Source organism: Balaenoptera physalus, assembly GCF_965194825.1.
Source record: "Balaenoptera physalus genome assembly, chromosome: 7".
In the NCBI taxonomy this organism is placed as follows: domain Eukaryota; kingdom Metazoa; phylum Chordata; class Mammalia; order Artiodactyla; family Balaenopteridae; genus Balaenoptera; species Balaenoptera physalus.
The window spans coordinates 97083823-97097704 of NC_138886.1; the positions used below are offsets into that span (position 1 = coordinate 97083823).

The 13882-nt window shown below is 46.5% G+C and overlaps 1 protein-coding gene across 8 annotated transcripts in view; it reads left to right on the plus strand.

The window, feature by feature from the left end:
* The window catches only part of WNK2 (WNK lysine deficient protein kinase 2), a 148552-nt gene that overhangs the window by 30283 nt on the left and 104387 nt on the right, over window positions 1-13882 (plus strand). For all 8 annotated transcript variants that reach the window (XM_082469422.1, XM_082469423.1, XM_082469424.1 and 5 more), the window contains exons 3-4: window positions 12264-12436; window positions 12670-12890. In XM_082469422.1, coding sequence (XP_082325548.1) covers window positions 12264-12436; window positions 12670-12890 — 394 coding nt within the window. The remainder of the gene's footprint in view (window positions 1-12263; window positions 12437-12669; window positions 12891-13882) is intronic.

The window sequence follows — 13882 nt, forward strand, 5'->3', positions numbered from 1 at the left end:
ACACACTAGGAAGCCCCTTCACTGGTGGGGGCGGGGGTGGGTGGGGTGGGTGGGTGGGGAAGCTTTGGAGCCAGGGAGGAGAGCACAGCAGTAGGGGCGCAGAGGGCAAAGCGGAGAGATTCCCACACAGAGGATCAGTGCTGACTAGCACTCACCAGCCTGAGAGGCTTGTCTGCTCACCTGCCATGGTGGGAGGGGGCTGGGAGCTGAGGCTCAGGCTTCGGAGGTCAGATCCCAGGGAGAAGACTGGGGTTGGCTGAGTGAACACAGCCTGAAGGGGGCTAGTGCACAACAGCTAGCCGGGAGGGAGTCCGGGAAAAAGTCTGGACCTGCCTAAGAGGCAAGACACCACTGTTTCAGGGTGCGCCAGGAGAGGGGATTCAGAGCACCGCCTAAACAAGCTCCAGAGATGGGCGCGAGCTGTGGCTATCAGCTCGGACCCCAGAGATGGGCACAAAACGCTAACGCTGCTGCTGCAGCCACTAAGAATCCTGTGTGCAAGTACAGGTCACTATCCACACCCCCCTGGGAGCCTGTGCAGCATGCCACTGCCAGGCTCCCGTGATCCAGAGACAACTTCCCTGGGAGAACTCATGGCACGCCTCAGGCTGTTGCAACGTCATGCTGGCCTCTGCTGCCGCAGGGTTGCCCACGTTCCGATTATAACTACTGTACCCCTCCCTCTCACCGGCATGAGTGAGCAAGAGCCCCGTAATCAGCCGCTGCTTTAACCCCTTCCTGTCTGGGTGGGGAACAGATGCCTGAGGGCAACCTACATGCAGAGGTGGGGCCGAAACCAAAGCTGAACCCCAGGAGCTGTGCGAACAAAGAAGAGAAATGGAAATTTCTCCGCGCAGCCTCAGGAGCAGTGGATTAAATCCCCACAGTCAACTTGTGTCCTGCATCTGTGGAATATCTGAATTTTTTTTTATTTTAATAATTTTTAAAATTTTTATAATCTTATTTTTATTTTTTTAATTTATTATTTCTTTTTCTTTCCTTTTTTCTCCTTTTGCTTCTGAGCCGTGTGGCTGACAGGGTCTTGGTGCTCTGGCCTGGTGTCAGGCCTGAGCCTCTGAGGTGGGAGAGCCGAGTTCGGGATATTGGACCACCAGAGACCTCCCGGCCCCACATAATATTAATTGGCGAGAGCTCTCTCAGAGACCTCCGTCTCAACGCTAAGACCCAGCTCTACCTAACAGCCAGCAAGCTCCAGTGCTGGACGCCCCATGCCAAACAACTAGCAAGACAGGAACACAGCCCCACCCATTAGCAGAGAGGCTGCCTAAAATCATACTAAGTTCACAGATATCCCAAAACACACCACTGGGCGTGGCCCTGCCCACCAGAAAGACAAGATCCAGCACCACCCACCAGAACACAGGCACCAGTCCCCTCCACTGGAAAGCCTACACAAGCCACTGAACCAACCTTACCCACTGGGGGCAGACACCAAAAACAAAGGAAACTATGAATCTGCAGCCTGCGAAAAGGAGACCCCCCAAACACTGTATGTTAAGCAAAATGAGACGGCAGAGAAATACGCAGCATATGAAGGAGCAAGGTAAAAACCCACCAGACCAAACAAATGAAGAGGAAATAGGCAGTCTACCTGAAAAAGAATCCAGAGTAATGATAGTAAAGATGATCCAAAATCTTGGATGTAGAATGCAGAAAATACAAGAAACGTTTAACAAGGACCTAGAAGAACTAAAGAGCAATGATGAACAACACAATAAATGAAATTAAAAATTCTCTAGAAGGAATCAATAGCAGAATAACTGAGGCAGAAGAACGGATAAGTGACCTGGAAGATAAAATAGTGGAAATAACTACTGCAGAGCAGAATAAAGAAAAAAGAATGAAAAGAATTGAGGACAGTCTCCGAGACCTCTAGGACAACATTAAACACACCAACATTCAAATTATAGGGGTCCCAGAAGACAAAGAGAAAAAGAAAGGGTCTGAGAAAATATTTGAAGAGATTATAGTCAAAAACTTCCCAAACATGGGAAAGGAAATAGTCAAGTCCAGGAAGCGCAGAGAGTCCCATACAGGATAAATCCAAGGAGAAACATGCCAAGACACATATTAATCGAACTATCAAAAATTAAATACAAAGGAAAGATATTAAAAGCAGCAAGGGAAAAGCAACAAATAACATACAAGGGAATCTCCATAAGGTTAACAGCCGATCTTTCAGCAGAAACTTTGCAAGCCAGAAGGGAGTGGCAGGACATATTTAAAGTGATGAAAAGGAAAAACCTACAACCAAGATTACTCTACCCAGCAAGGATATCATTCCAATTTGTCGGAGAAATTAAAACCTTTAGAGACAAGCAAAAGCTAAGAGAATTCAGCACCACCAAATCAGCTTTACAACAAATGCTAAAGGAACTTCTCTAGGCAGGAAATACAAGAGAAGGAAAAGACCTACAAAAACAAACCCAAAACAATTAAGAAAGTGATAATAGGAGCATGCATGTCGATAATTACCTTAAATGTAAATGGATTAAATGCTCCAACCAAAAGACATAGACTGGCTGAATGGATACAAAAACAAGACCCGTATATAGGCTGTCTACAGGAGACCCACTTCGGACCTAGGGACACATACAGACTGAAAGTGAGGGGATGGAAAAAGATATTCCTTGCAAATAGAAATCAAACAAAAGCTGGAGTAGCAATTCTCATATCAGACAAAATAGACTTTAAAATAAAGACTATTACAAGAGACAAAGAAGGACACTACATAATGATCAAGGGATCAATCCAAGAAGAATATATAACAATTGTAAATATTTATGCACCCAACATAGGAGCACCTCAATACATAAGGGAAATGCTAATAGCCATAAAAGGGCAAGTCGACAGTAACACAATCATAGTAGGGGACTTTAACACCCCACATTCACCAATGGACAGAGCATCCAAAATGAAAATAAATAAGGAAACACAAGCTTTAAATGACACATTAAACAAGATGGACTTAATTGATATTTATAGGACTTTCCATCCAAAAACAACAGAATACACTTTCTTCTCAAGTGCTCATGGGACATTCTCCAGGATAGATCATATCTTGGGTCACAAATCAAGCCGTGGTAAATTTAAGAAAATTGAAATCATATGAAGTATCTTTTCCGACCACAACGCTGTGAGACTAGATATCAATTACAGGAAAAAAAACTGTAAAAACAAACACATGGAGGCTAAACAGTATGCTACTAAATAACCAAGCGATCACTGAAGAAATCAAAGAGGAAATAAAAAAATACCTAGAAACAAATGACAATGAAAACACTACGACCCAAAACCTGTGGGATGCAGCAAAAGCAGTTCTAAGGGGAAGTTTAGAATCCTACTTCAAGAAACAAGAAACATCTCAAATAAATAAACTAACCTTACATCTAAAGCAATTAGAGAAAGAAGAACAAAAAAACCCCCAAAGTTAGCAGAAGGAAAGAAATCATAAAGATCAGAACAGGAATAAATGAAAAAGAAATGAAGGAAACAATAGCAAAGATCAGTAAAATTAAAAGCTGGTTCTTTGAGAAGATAAACAAAACTTGTAAACCTTTAGCCAGACTCATCAGGAAAAAAAGGGAGAAGACTCAAATCAACAGAAGTAGAAATGAAAAAGAAGTAACAACTGACACTGCAGAAATACAAAGAGTCATGAGAGATTACTGCAAGCAACCATATGCCAATAAAATGGATAACCTGGAAGAAATGGGCAAATTCTTAGAAAAGCACAACCTTCCGAGACTGAACCAGGAAGAAATAGAAAACATAAACAGATGAATCACAAGCACTGAAATTGAAACTGTAATTAAAAATCTTCCAACAAACAAAAGCCCAGGACCAGATGGCTTCACAGGTGAATTCTATCAAACATTTAGAGAAGAGCTAACACCTATCCTTCTCAAACTCTTCCAAAATATAGCAGAGGGAGGAACACTCCCAAACTCATTCTACGAGGCCACCATCACCCTGATACCAAAACCAGACAAAGATGTCACAAAAAAAGAAAACTACAGGCCAATATCATTGATGAACATAGGTACAAAAATCGTCAACAAAATACTAGCAAACAGAATCCAACAGCACATCAAAAGGATCATACACCTGGCTTCCCTGGTGGCGCAGTGGTTAAGAATCTGCCTGCCTTTGCAAGGGACACAGGTTCAAGCCCTGACCCTGGAAGATCCCCCAAGACACAGAGCAACTAAGCCCATGTGCCACAACAACTGAAGTCTGCGCGCGTAGAGCCCGTGCTCTGCAACAAGAGAAGCCACGACAATGAGAGGCCCTCACACTGCAATGAAGAGTAGCCCCTGCTCACCGCAACTAGAGAAAGCCCACGCACAGCAATGAAGACCCAACACAGCCAAAAATAAATAAATTAATTAATTAAAAAAAGAAAAAGGATCATACACCATGATCAAGTGGGTTTTATCCCAGGAATGCAAGGATTCTTCAATATATGCAAATCTGTCAGTGTGATACACCATATTAACAAATTGAAGGATAAAAACCATATGATAATCTCAATAGATGCAGAAAAAGCTTTTGACAAAATTCAACACCCATTTATGTTAAAAACTCTCCAGAAAGTAGGCATAGAGGGAATTTACCTCAACATAATAAAGGCCATATATGACAAACCCATAGCCAACATCTTTCTCAGTGGTGAAAAACTGAAACCATTTCCTCTTAAGACCAGTAGAAAGACAAGGTTGTCCATTCTCACCACTGTTATTCAACATAATTTTGGAAGTTTTAGCCACAGCAATCAGAGAAGAAAAAGAAATAAAAAGAATCCAAATTTGAAAAGAAGAAGTAAAGCTGTCACTGTTTGCAGATGACATGATACTATACATAGAGAACCCTAAAGGTGCTTCCAGAAAACTACTAGAACTAATCAGTGAATTTGGTAAAGTAGCAGGATACAAAATGAATGCACAGAAATCTCTTGCATTCCTATACACTAGTGATGAAAAATGTGAAAGAGAAATTCAGGGAACACTCCCATTTACCATTGCAACAAAAAGAGTAAAATACCTAGGAATAAACCTGCCTAAGGAGACAAAAGACCTGTATGCAGAAAACTATAAGACACGGATGAAAGAAATTAAAAATGATACAAACAGATGGAGAGATATACCATGTTCTTGGATTGGAAGAATCAACATTGTGAAAATGACTATACTACCCAAAGCAATCTACAGATTCAATGCAATCCCTATCAAACTACCACTGGCATTTTTCACAGAACTAGAACAAAAAATTTCACTATTTGTATGGAAACACAAAAGACCCCGAATAGCCAAAGCAGTCTTGAGAAAGAAAAACGGAGCTGGAGGAATCAGGCTCCCTGACTTCAGACTACATACAAAGCTCCGGTAATCAAGACAGTATGGTACTGGCACAAAAACAGGAATATATATCAGTGAAACAGGATAGAAAGCCCAGAGATAAACGCACACACATATGGTCACCTTATTTTTGATAAAGGAGGCAAGAATATACAATGGAGAAAAGGCAGCCTCTTCAATAAGTGGTGCTGGGAAAACTGGACAGCTACATGTAAAAGAATGAAATTAGAACACTCCCTAACACCGTACACAAAAATAAACTCAAAATGGATTAAAGACCTAAATGTTAGGTCAGACAGTATAAAACTCCTAGAGGAAATCATAGGAAGAACCCTCTTTGACATAAATCACAGCAAGATCCTTTTTGACCTACCTCCTAGAGAAATGGAAATAAAAACAAAAATAAACAAATTGGACCGAATAAAACTTAAACGCTTTTGCACAACAAAGAAAACCATAAAAAAGACGAAAAGACAACCCTCAGAATGGGAGAAAATATTTGCAAATGAAGCAACTGACAAAGGATTAATCTCCAACATATACAAACAGCTCATGCAGCTCAATATCAAAAAAACAAACAACCCAACGCAAAAATAGGCAGAAGACCTACATAGACATTTCTCCAAAGAAGATATACAGATTGCCAACAAACACATGAAAGGATGCTCAACATCACTAATCATTAGAGAAATGCAAGTCAAAACCACAATGAGGTATCACCTCACACCGGTCAGAATGGGCATCATCAAAAAAATCTACAAAAAAAAAAAAGTACAAACAATAAATGCTTGAGAGGGTGTGGAGAAAAGGAAACCCTCTTGCATGTTCGTGGGAATGTAAATTGATACGGCCACTATGGAGAACAGTATGGAGGTTCCTTAAAAAACTAAAAATAGAACTACCATATGACCTAGCAATCCCACTACTGGGCATATACCCTGAGAAAACCATAATTCAAAAAGAGTCATGAACCACAATGTTCATTGCAGCACTATTTACAATAGCCAGGACATGGAAGCAACCTAAATGTCCATCGACAGATGAATGGATAAAGAAGATGTGGCACATACATACAATGGAATATTACTCAGCCATAAAAAGAAACAAAATTGAGTTATTTGTAGTGAGGTGGCTGGACCTAGAGTCTGTCATACAGAGTGAAGTAAGTCAGCAAGAGAAAAACGAATACCATATGCTAACACATATATATGAAATTATTTAAAAAAATTGTTCTGATGAACCTAGGGGCAGGACAGGAATAAAGACGTAGACGTAAAAAATGGACTTGAGGACACGGGGAGGGGGAAGGGTAAGCTGGGACGAAGTGAGAGAGGACCATTGACCTATATGCACTACCAAATGTAAAATAAGTAGCTAGTGGAAAGCATCCGCATAGCACAGGGAGATCAGCCTGGTGCTTTGTGACCACCTAGAGGAGTGGGATAGGGAGGGTGGGAGGGAGATGCAAGAGGGTGGGGATATGGGGGTATATGTATACATACAGCTGATTCACTTTATTGTACAGCAGAAATTAACACAACCTTGTCAAGCAATTATACTCCAATAAAGATGTTAAATAAAAAAAAGAAAATAAAATAACCTTTATCTTCCAGAAAAACCACACTAAATATTAAAGGGAACAGGTCACAACCCAAAGCATGAGATATTACCCTTTGTCCAGAGCTCTCCTTTGCTCACCGTGTGGAGCTCAGCTCTTGAGAGAGGTCAGGATATCCCCAGTGAGCGACCTGCCTGCTGCCCCTGCAGCCGCCAGCCCCTGTGCTGACATAAACCACAATCAGCCCACTCTTCCTGGGACCTCACTCCCTCATACAGGATGCTTCTTCCTGGGATCCCTACCCTGACAGTGCCCTGGGTAGGTGGGGGCTGCCCTTCTCCCCAAGCCATGGGGGTGTTCTCTGGCTCAGGGGTGCCCCTAGCTGGCCCACCCACCTATCCCTTTCCTCTGTTTTTTGGTGCAGTGTAATTGTGTATTTATCTGTTGCCTGCCACTCCCTTCCCCCCTGAGATTGTCCACAGCCCTTTCCTGCATGCCCAGAGCCTCAGTGACCATATGGTGACTGAGAGAGGTACACGACCCTTGCCAGAAGCAGGAGTTGGGGGACCAAACATCCTCTTCTCCACTGACATCTCCACTCCCTGTGCACCTACCTGGACCCCAGACTCTGCGCCTTCTCTCTGCTTCATGGTGAAAGAGTGGTGAGGAATGGGCCAGCTCTGCAGCAGGTTGAGTCTGGGCCAAATCCTCTAGACTTGGGAAGGCTCTTCCCACCAATGGAATCCGGGGCCTAGAGTGTGCAGAGACACTAGGCAGGGCCAGTGACCCCCACCCCTGGGCCCACTCTGTCCCCAGAGCCCCTGTCGTGGAGTGATTCCCTGTACATGGGACTGTTCTCAACAAAGACCCTTGAGGCTTTCTTTTGTTTTATGACCAAATGGGGTTGGAGAGAGGTCCAGGTTGCCACCCCTAGGACTCTGGCTGTTCTGGGCATTCTCTCCCAGCTACTCATGTCCCGCCTCTGTACTGTGTGTGTGGATCCTGCCTTTCCCTGGCAGGACTCAGGGCCGCTGGGCAGCTCTGCTCATCATGGGGTTGGTTGGGCTTTGCCTGGGGAAAGGAGATGGTCGCAGAGTCCCCTGTGAGCAGACAGTGTGGCCATCTGGGTCTAATGGCTTCAGCCCTCATTGGTGGTGGTGTTGGGCAGAGCTGGTCCCTGGGTGGCCTGGGAGGGCCTGTCGGACCCAGGGCTTTCTTCGTCTAACCACCTTGGCCACCCGTCCTCCCTGTCCCCACTCTGAGGGTGCCATCCGTGACTGGCTGGACCTTTTCCCTATAGGAGACAAGAGCCAGCATTGTCCCAGAATGCTTTTATCCTTTATAATCTGATTGACTCTCGCCATCTTTACCCAATAAATAATTTACCAATAATTTATCCACCACCAGGGACCTGGCGGGAGGCAGGCTGGTCTAAGAGAGCTCACCTCCCTGTGTGGTGGGGGTGAACTGTCCCACAGCGATACTCTGTGAGCAGCCAGAGCCCACCACTCAACACCAGACCTCAAGAACAGCCTGACTCTGGCAGGATTTGGGGTTCTCAAAGGGATCAGGTGCTCTCTTCCTATCCTGATTCATGACTTGAGCCCCCAGCACATCAATTACTGACTTCACCCCATAAAGAGTGATGATGCATCAGTCACTGGGGTGGTCCTGCCTCCATGGAGTCACTGAGCTAATGGGGCCAGCCAGCAATCAACAAACAGTGGAAAGGACGCCAGCCAGCTCTGAGAGGGGGACGCTGGGCAGTACACTGCGGCGGCTCTGGGCAGTTCTCTGAGGACATGCCAACTGACCTTTTAAATTATCAAGCAGTGTGTCACCTAGTTAAAAATAGCGCAGTGGCTTAGAACATAAAATAAGGTCTGCTCCCTCCCACCTCCACACCCAGCCCAGCTCCAAGAGGCGCTGTCATTAAAGAGCTGACTTTTGTCTTATACTCAAGTCTTGGATTTATCCTGTTTAGCTGGCATCTAAAAACGAAAACTATAGCATATGCAGGGCACATATGTTAGCTTTGTTAGTTATGTTATTTATAACATGAACCTCTTGCTCCGAACTATAATATAATGAAATCTTTAACTTTGCTGTTGGTTGATGCTGAAATATTGGCAGAAACAATTTTTATTATAACTATAAATAATCCTGTGAGTTTCCTTTAGAATCAGTGACCAGACCATTGGAAGGTCTAGTAACTGAAATATAACTGAAATGTCATTGTCCAAAGCTGTCTGTTGGGGCAGGGAGTGGCACAGTGGGGCAACCCCACGTCCTTTCTGGTTTCCTTCTCCTGGTGCAGCCAAGTTCAGTCGTCCATTGTGGGCCAGTGGAGTTGGCTTCACCAAGTTCCCTTCTGTGTTGTTCTGTGTTTTGCAGAAACACTTCCAGTAGCTGTTTCACCTAGGGTGCTGGGAAGTAACCTTTGGGTTCTCGAGTGTCTGAGAATAAGTCTTTGGGCCTCGTGGTTTGATGTCCCTTTGGCTGGTGATAGAATTCCAGTTTTGAGCCGGCACGTTGAGGATGTTGCCAGTGTTGCCGGTGAGACTGGGTGCCTATCTGGGTGTTCCTCAGCAGGTAGAACTTGATCTCAGTCTTTGGGAATCTCACTTTTGCTGGAATGAGACTGGAGGTGGGTCATTTTTCATTTACTCTGACCTCGCCTTGGCACATGCTTTTATTCTAAATAGTTCTTCTTTTAGCTCAGGGAAATGCTATTCTGCTATCTTCCTCCTTCCTGATATCTGTTTTCTGCTCTTATAACTCCTGTTCCTTGTTGTTAGGACTTCCAGCTGGTTCTTTCATGTCTCTTGATGTTTTTCTTCTATTTCTCTCATTTGGTTTTCAGATGCTTTCACTTTATTTTTTACATTTGAAAAATGGAGGTATAACTTACACATGATGAAACACAGATCTTAAGTGTATAGCTGATGAGCTTTGACAGATGCATGCGAAGGTGTAACCCTTGTCCTCTGTTATAATGTAGAGTGTTCCCGTCGTCCCCCCACACCTCCCCAGGTTCTCAGCTCCTGCATCTTCCCCCACCAAAGAGGCAAGCCCTTGTTCTGGTTTCACCCCCACGTGTGAGTTCTGCCTTTAATGGAGTTTGGGAGATATTATGAATGGAGCTGCTGTCAATCCTTTGTTTTGAGGTGGTTACCTTGGAGGGGAGTGGCTGGATCTAGAGCAGGGGTGAACCTGCCAAGGGCTCACTGAGGCTTGTACCAGCTTGCACTTCCAACAGCTGTGTGCCCAGAGGGAGCCCAGCTGCTCTCAGATGCCCAGTGGTTGGAATGATCCATCTTTTAATTTTAGCCCTTCTGGTGGGTGTGAAGTGGTATCTTGTGCTTGTAATTGGCATTTTCCTGGTGACTCATGATGCTGAGCATGTTTTCATGTGCTTATTGACCGTTTCTTCATCTTCTTTTGTGACTTTGCTGTTCATGTCTTTATTGTTGAGGTATGGGAGTTCCATCTGTATTCTAGATGTAACTCCCATGTCAAATACACGTATCGAGAATACGTTGGTGGCTTGACTTACTTTCTAAAACAAAGCATCACCTTTGATGAGTAGAACATGTTTCCATGTTATTGTCTTGGTTAAATGGTTACTTTTTTGTATTTAGTGTTTCATTAGATTACAGAATATCTTATTCTTAAAGTATGGAGCTTTAATTTGCAAAAGCTCTTCCTTGATTGTTTCTTTTTAAGGAGAAGCTGCTCTTATTTATGTGTGTCAGCCTCTTGGATCTTTATGAGGACATGAACTAGATTTTTTTTTTTGAAGTCGCTTTTGTCCCTGAATTATTTGTTTTTCTGGGATCAGTCTTGGTATATCTTTGCTCTGTTGGTGATTATGCCGTCCAGTCCCACTTGTGCGTGGAGTGTCTGATGAGGGTTTGTTGGGGTGGGCCTGGCAGGAGGGAGAATGCCTAATGGGTACAGTGCCACTTGGGATAGAATTCCTTAACCAGCTGATCTCGTCATGATTCCAGGGCCCTCCTCTTCTCTTTGGATTGGTTGGAGTCTGGCTTGATGTCCTCTGAGGTCTTTCAAAGGACCCGAGGGGTTTTGGCCTGTGATTTTTTCAGCTCTGATTTCTCCCTCCATTTGTCCAGATTTATCCATTTCTGTCTTCCTAGAACTCCTCAAAACTTGACGTTTTGTGTTCATTTGTATTTGTTTCTTTCTGAGAGTCCTCCTAGTGGGAGGGTGAAGGCGTGGGCTTTGTGGGCTGATTGGGCCGTGATGGAGGTGACATTGGGGGTACACACTCAGGCTTGGGGAGAAGGCCGTGCTGGGGTCCCTAGAGGTAAGATTCATCCATGAGTTGAAGTTGAAAACAACAGAGCTCTGAGTGCTCTGAGGTGGGAATCCTTTGGAAGGTTTTGGGAAAGGAAGGGCCAGGATCTAGGCTGCAGGGGCGGGATGAGGCAGGGGGCAGGGTTGGTGATGGATGGGGGTCAGGGAAATGCTGGAGAGAAGATGGGGTGGGGACAAGCAAGGTGCTTGCGGTGTTGGAATGTGCTGCGGGTGTCAGTGGTCTTCCTCCAGAGATGTGGCTGGAGCACACTTATGGGCGACACCCCAGAGGTGGCTCCTAGTACTTTGATGGTGGTGTTATAGTTCCCCACTTAAACTTAACGTCCAGCTTAGTGCTCAGGGTGCAGGTGTTCCCAGGCCCCAGGAAGTGTGTCTGCCATGTCCTCTAGCACTGATGCGGGCATGGCTGGGCCTCTGCTCTTCTTCTCTGTTCTTGTCTCATGTCTCTTGTCCGCATCTCCTGATTTTCTGGTTGTCATCTGCTGTGGTTGTGAACATATTCTCAAAGTTATGTGTAAATTAGAAGTAAACGGATGCTTCTTTCTTTTAATAATACTCAGTAAGTAGGTGTGGAGGGAGCAAGGTTTCAGAGCTGTTTTTAGGGGACAAGCTCATGAGTATTGCAGTGTGGGTTTTGGAGGTGTCTCTGGTTCCCGGAGACCATTTTGCCTCAGCCCTTCTTGAGCAAGGAGGAGCTCATTCAGGATCAGTGAGGCTTCAGGGTCTGATGTTGCAGATGCTGGAGAACCAGGAGCAACTTGTGCCGGCTTTCTAATTCAGAGGCCTGCTCTGCTCTCTGTGAATAAAGAGGGGAAGGACTTGGGTCAGACTTCCCTCGACCCTAGATGTCTAGTCCTTTCCATCTGCTGTGCTCTGTGTGTAAGGAGACGAGCGAGTGGCCTGGCAGATTCCTGGCCCTGGCTCCCTGGAAGGCCTCTGCCTGAGGCTGCGCAGGGCGTCCCTCTCAGCCTGTGTGTGTTTCTCCCTAGGACCGGAAGCTCACCAAACTGGAGAGGCAGCGGTTCAAGGAGGAGGCCGAGATGCTGAAGGGCCTGCAGCACCCCAACATTGTGCGCTTCTATGACTTCTGGGAGTCCAGTGCCAGGGGGAAGCGGTGCATCGTGCTGGTGACTGAACTGATGACCTCGGGGACGCTGAAGACGTGAGCGTGCCACCTGCCCAGCCAGCCGGGGCCTCGGGGTGGGCTTGACCCAGGGCTCAAGAGTCGCGATGGCTGAGGCCCCAGGCCTCCTATCTGCTTGGGGTGGTCCTGGCTGGTGTGGCCAGCACCCCTCTCTCAGAAGTGCCCCTGTTTGGGTGATAAATACACAGCCCCCAGCAATTGGAAGCCCCTTCCCCACACGAGCCGTCGGTGAGCCACACCCCCACCCGCAGGTACCTGAAGCGGTTCAAGGTGATGAAGCCCAAGGTCCTGCGCAGCTGGTGCCGGCAGATCCTGAAGGGCCTGCTGTTCCTGCACACCAGGACGCCCCCCATCATCCATCGGGACCTCAAGTGCGACAACATCTTTATCACCGGACCCACAGGGTCTGTGAAGATTGGCGACTTGGGCCTGGCCACCCTCAAGAGAGCATCCTTTGCCAAGAGTGTGATAGGTAAGCCCGTCTCCAGGGCACCTCCCCACCCCTCGGGGTCACCGTCCTGCAAGAGTGAGGTGCACTAGTTCTGCTCCCTTCCTGTGCCCCTGTGCCAGGCTGCAGCCCTGGATGCCCTGTAAGTCCCTTGGCTCTGTCCCTTGGGTGGTGAGGCCGACTGGCACCAAGGGGCTGTTGGTGCTGTGGGTACTTGGGAGTGGGAAGGAGGTCCGGAGGACAGAGGGATGTGGGGACTTTGTGGTCAGTGAGGCTGGAGCTGGCTTCAGTGGGCTGGGGGGTGGGTAGGGTGCCCCAGGCCCTGAGGCCCACAGAAAGTAGCCCTTGGGGTACTTTGGGGCACAGAGTGAGCGTGTGGGGCATGGGGGCTGAGGGATTCCATGTGGATGGCAATTTGCTGGCCATTCCTGCCTCTGCATTTCTTGTCCTCCTCTGAGAAGCCGCTCTGTTGCTGTAGTTGCCATGAGGAGATGGTCTGCAGCTCGTGCCAGCCCCGTGTGAGGTCCTGGTGTGGTCCTGATACACAGTGGGCAGTATGTGTCCCACCAGGCCCGGTGGGAGCCCCTCCAGGCTTTGCAAAGAGAGTGCTTGGAGGGACTGTGGGGCAGCCATTTACGGGGTTCAAGATGTCTGGAAAGTGCCAGTGTGCTGCAGGGTCAGGTGGCTCCAGGATGTGGCTCTGGAAGTTTGGATCAGGTGGGATTGGGAGAAGCTGTCCTGCGTGCCATGATGTGAGGGCTTCTTCCCACATAAGCAGAATGAGAGGGTGATTCAGGGCTTTGCGAGTTCATGGTTTTGCTGTATGGTTGGAGACAGAACTTGACCTGTTTGTGGAAAATGAAACCGGTGGGAATTTGGAAACTTCTCTGGCAGGGTAGTGGGTTTGAAATGTGACATCTGGGGCAGGGTGGCTACTGGGGGTGCCCTGTGGACATGGGGCCTCCGGCTGAACAGGGAAGCTGAGTGGTAGGGCAAGGGTTGACCCAGGCCTCAGT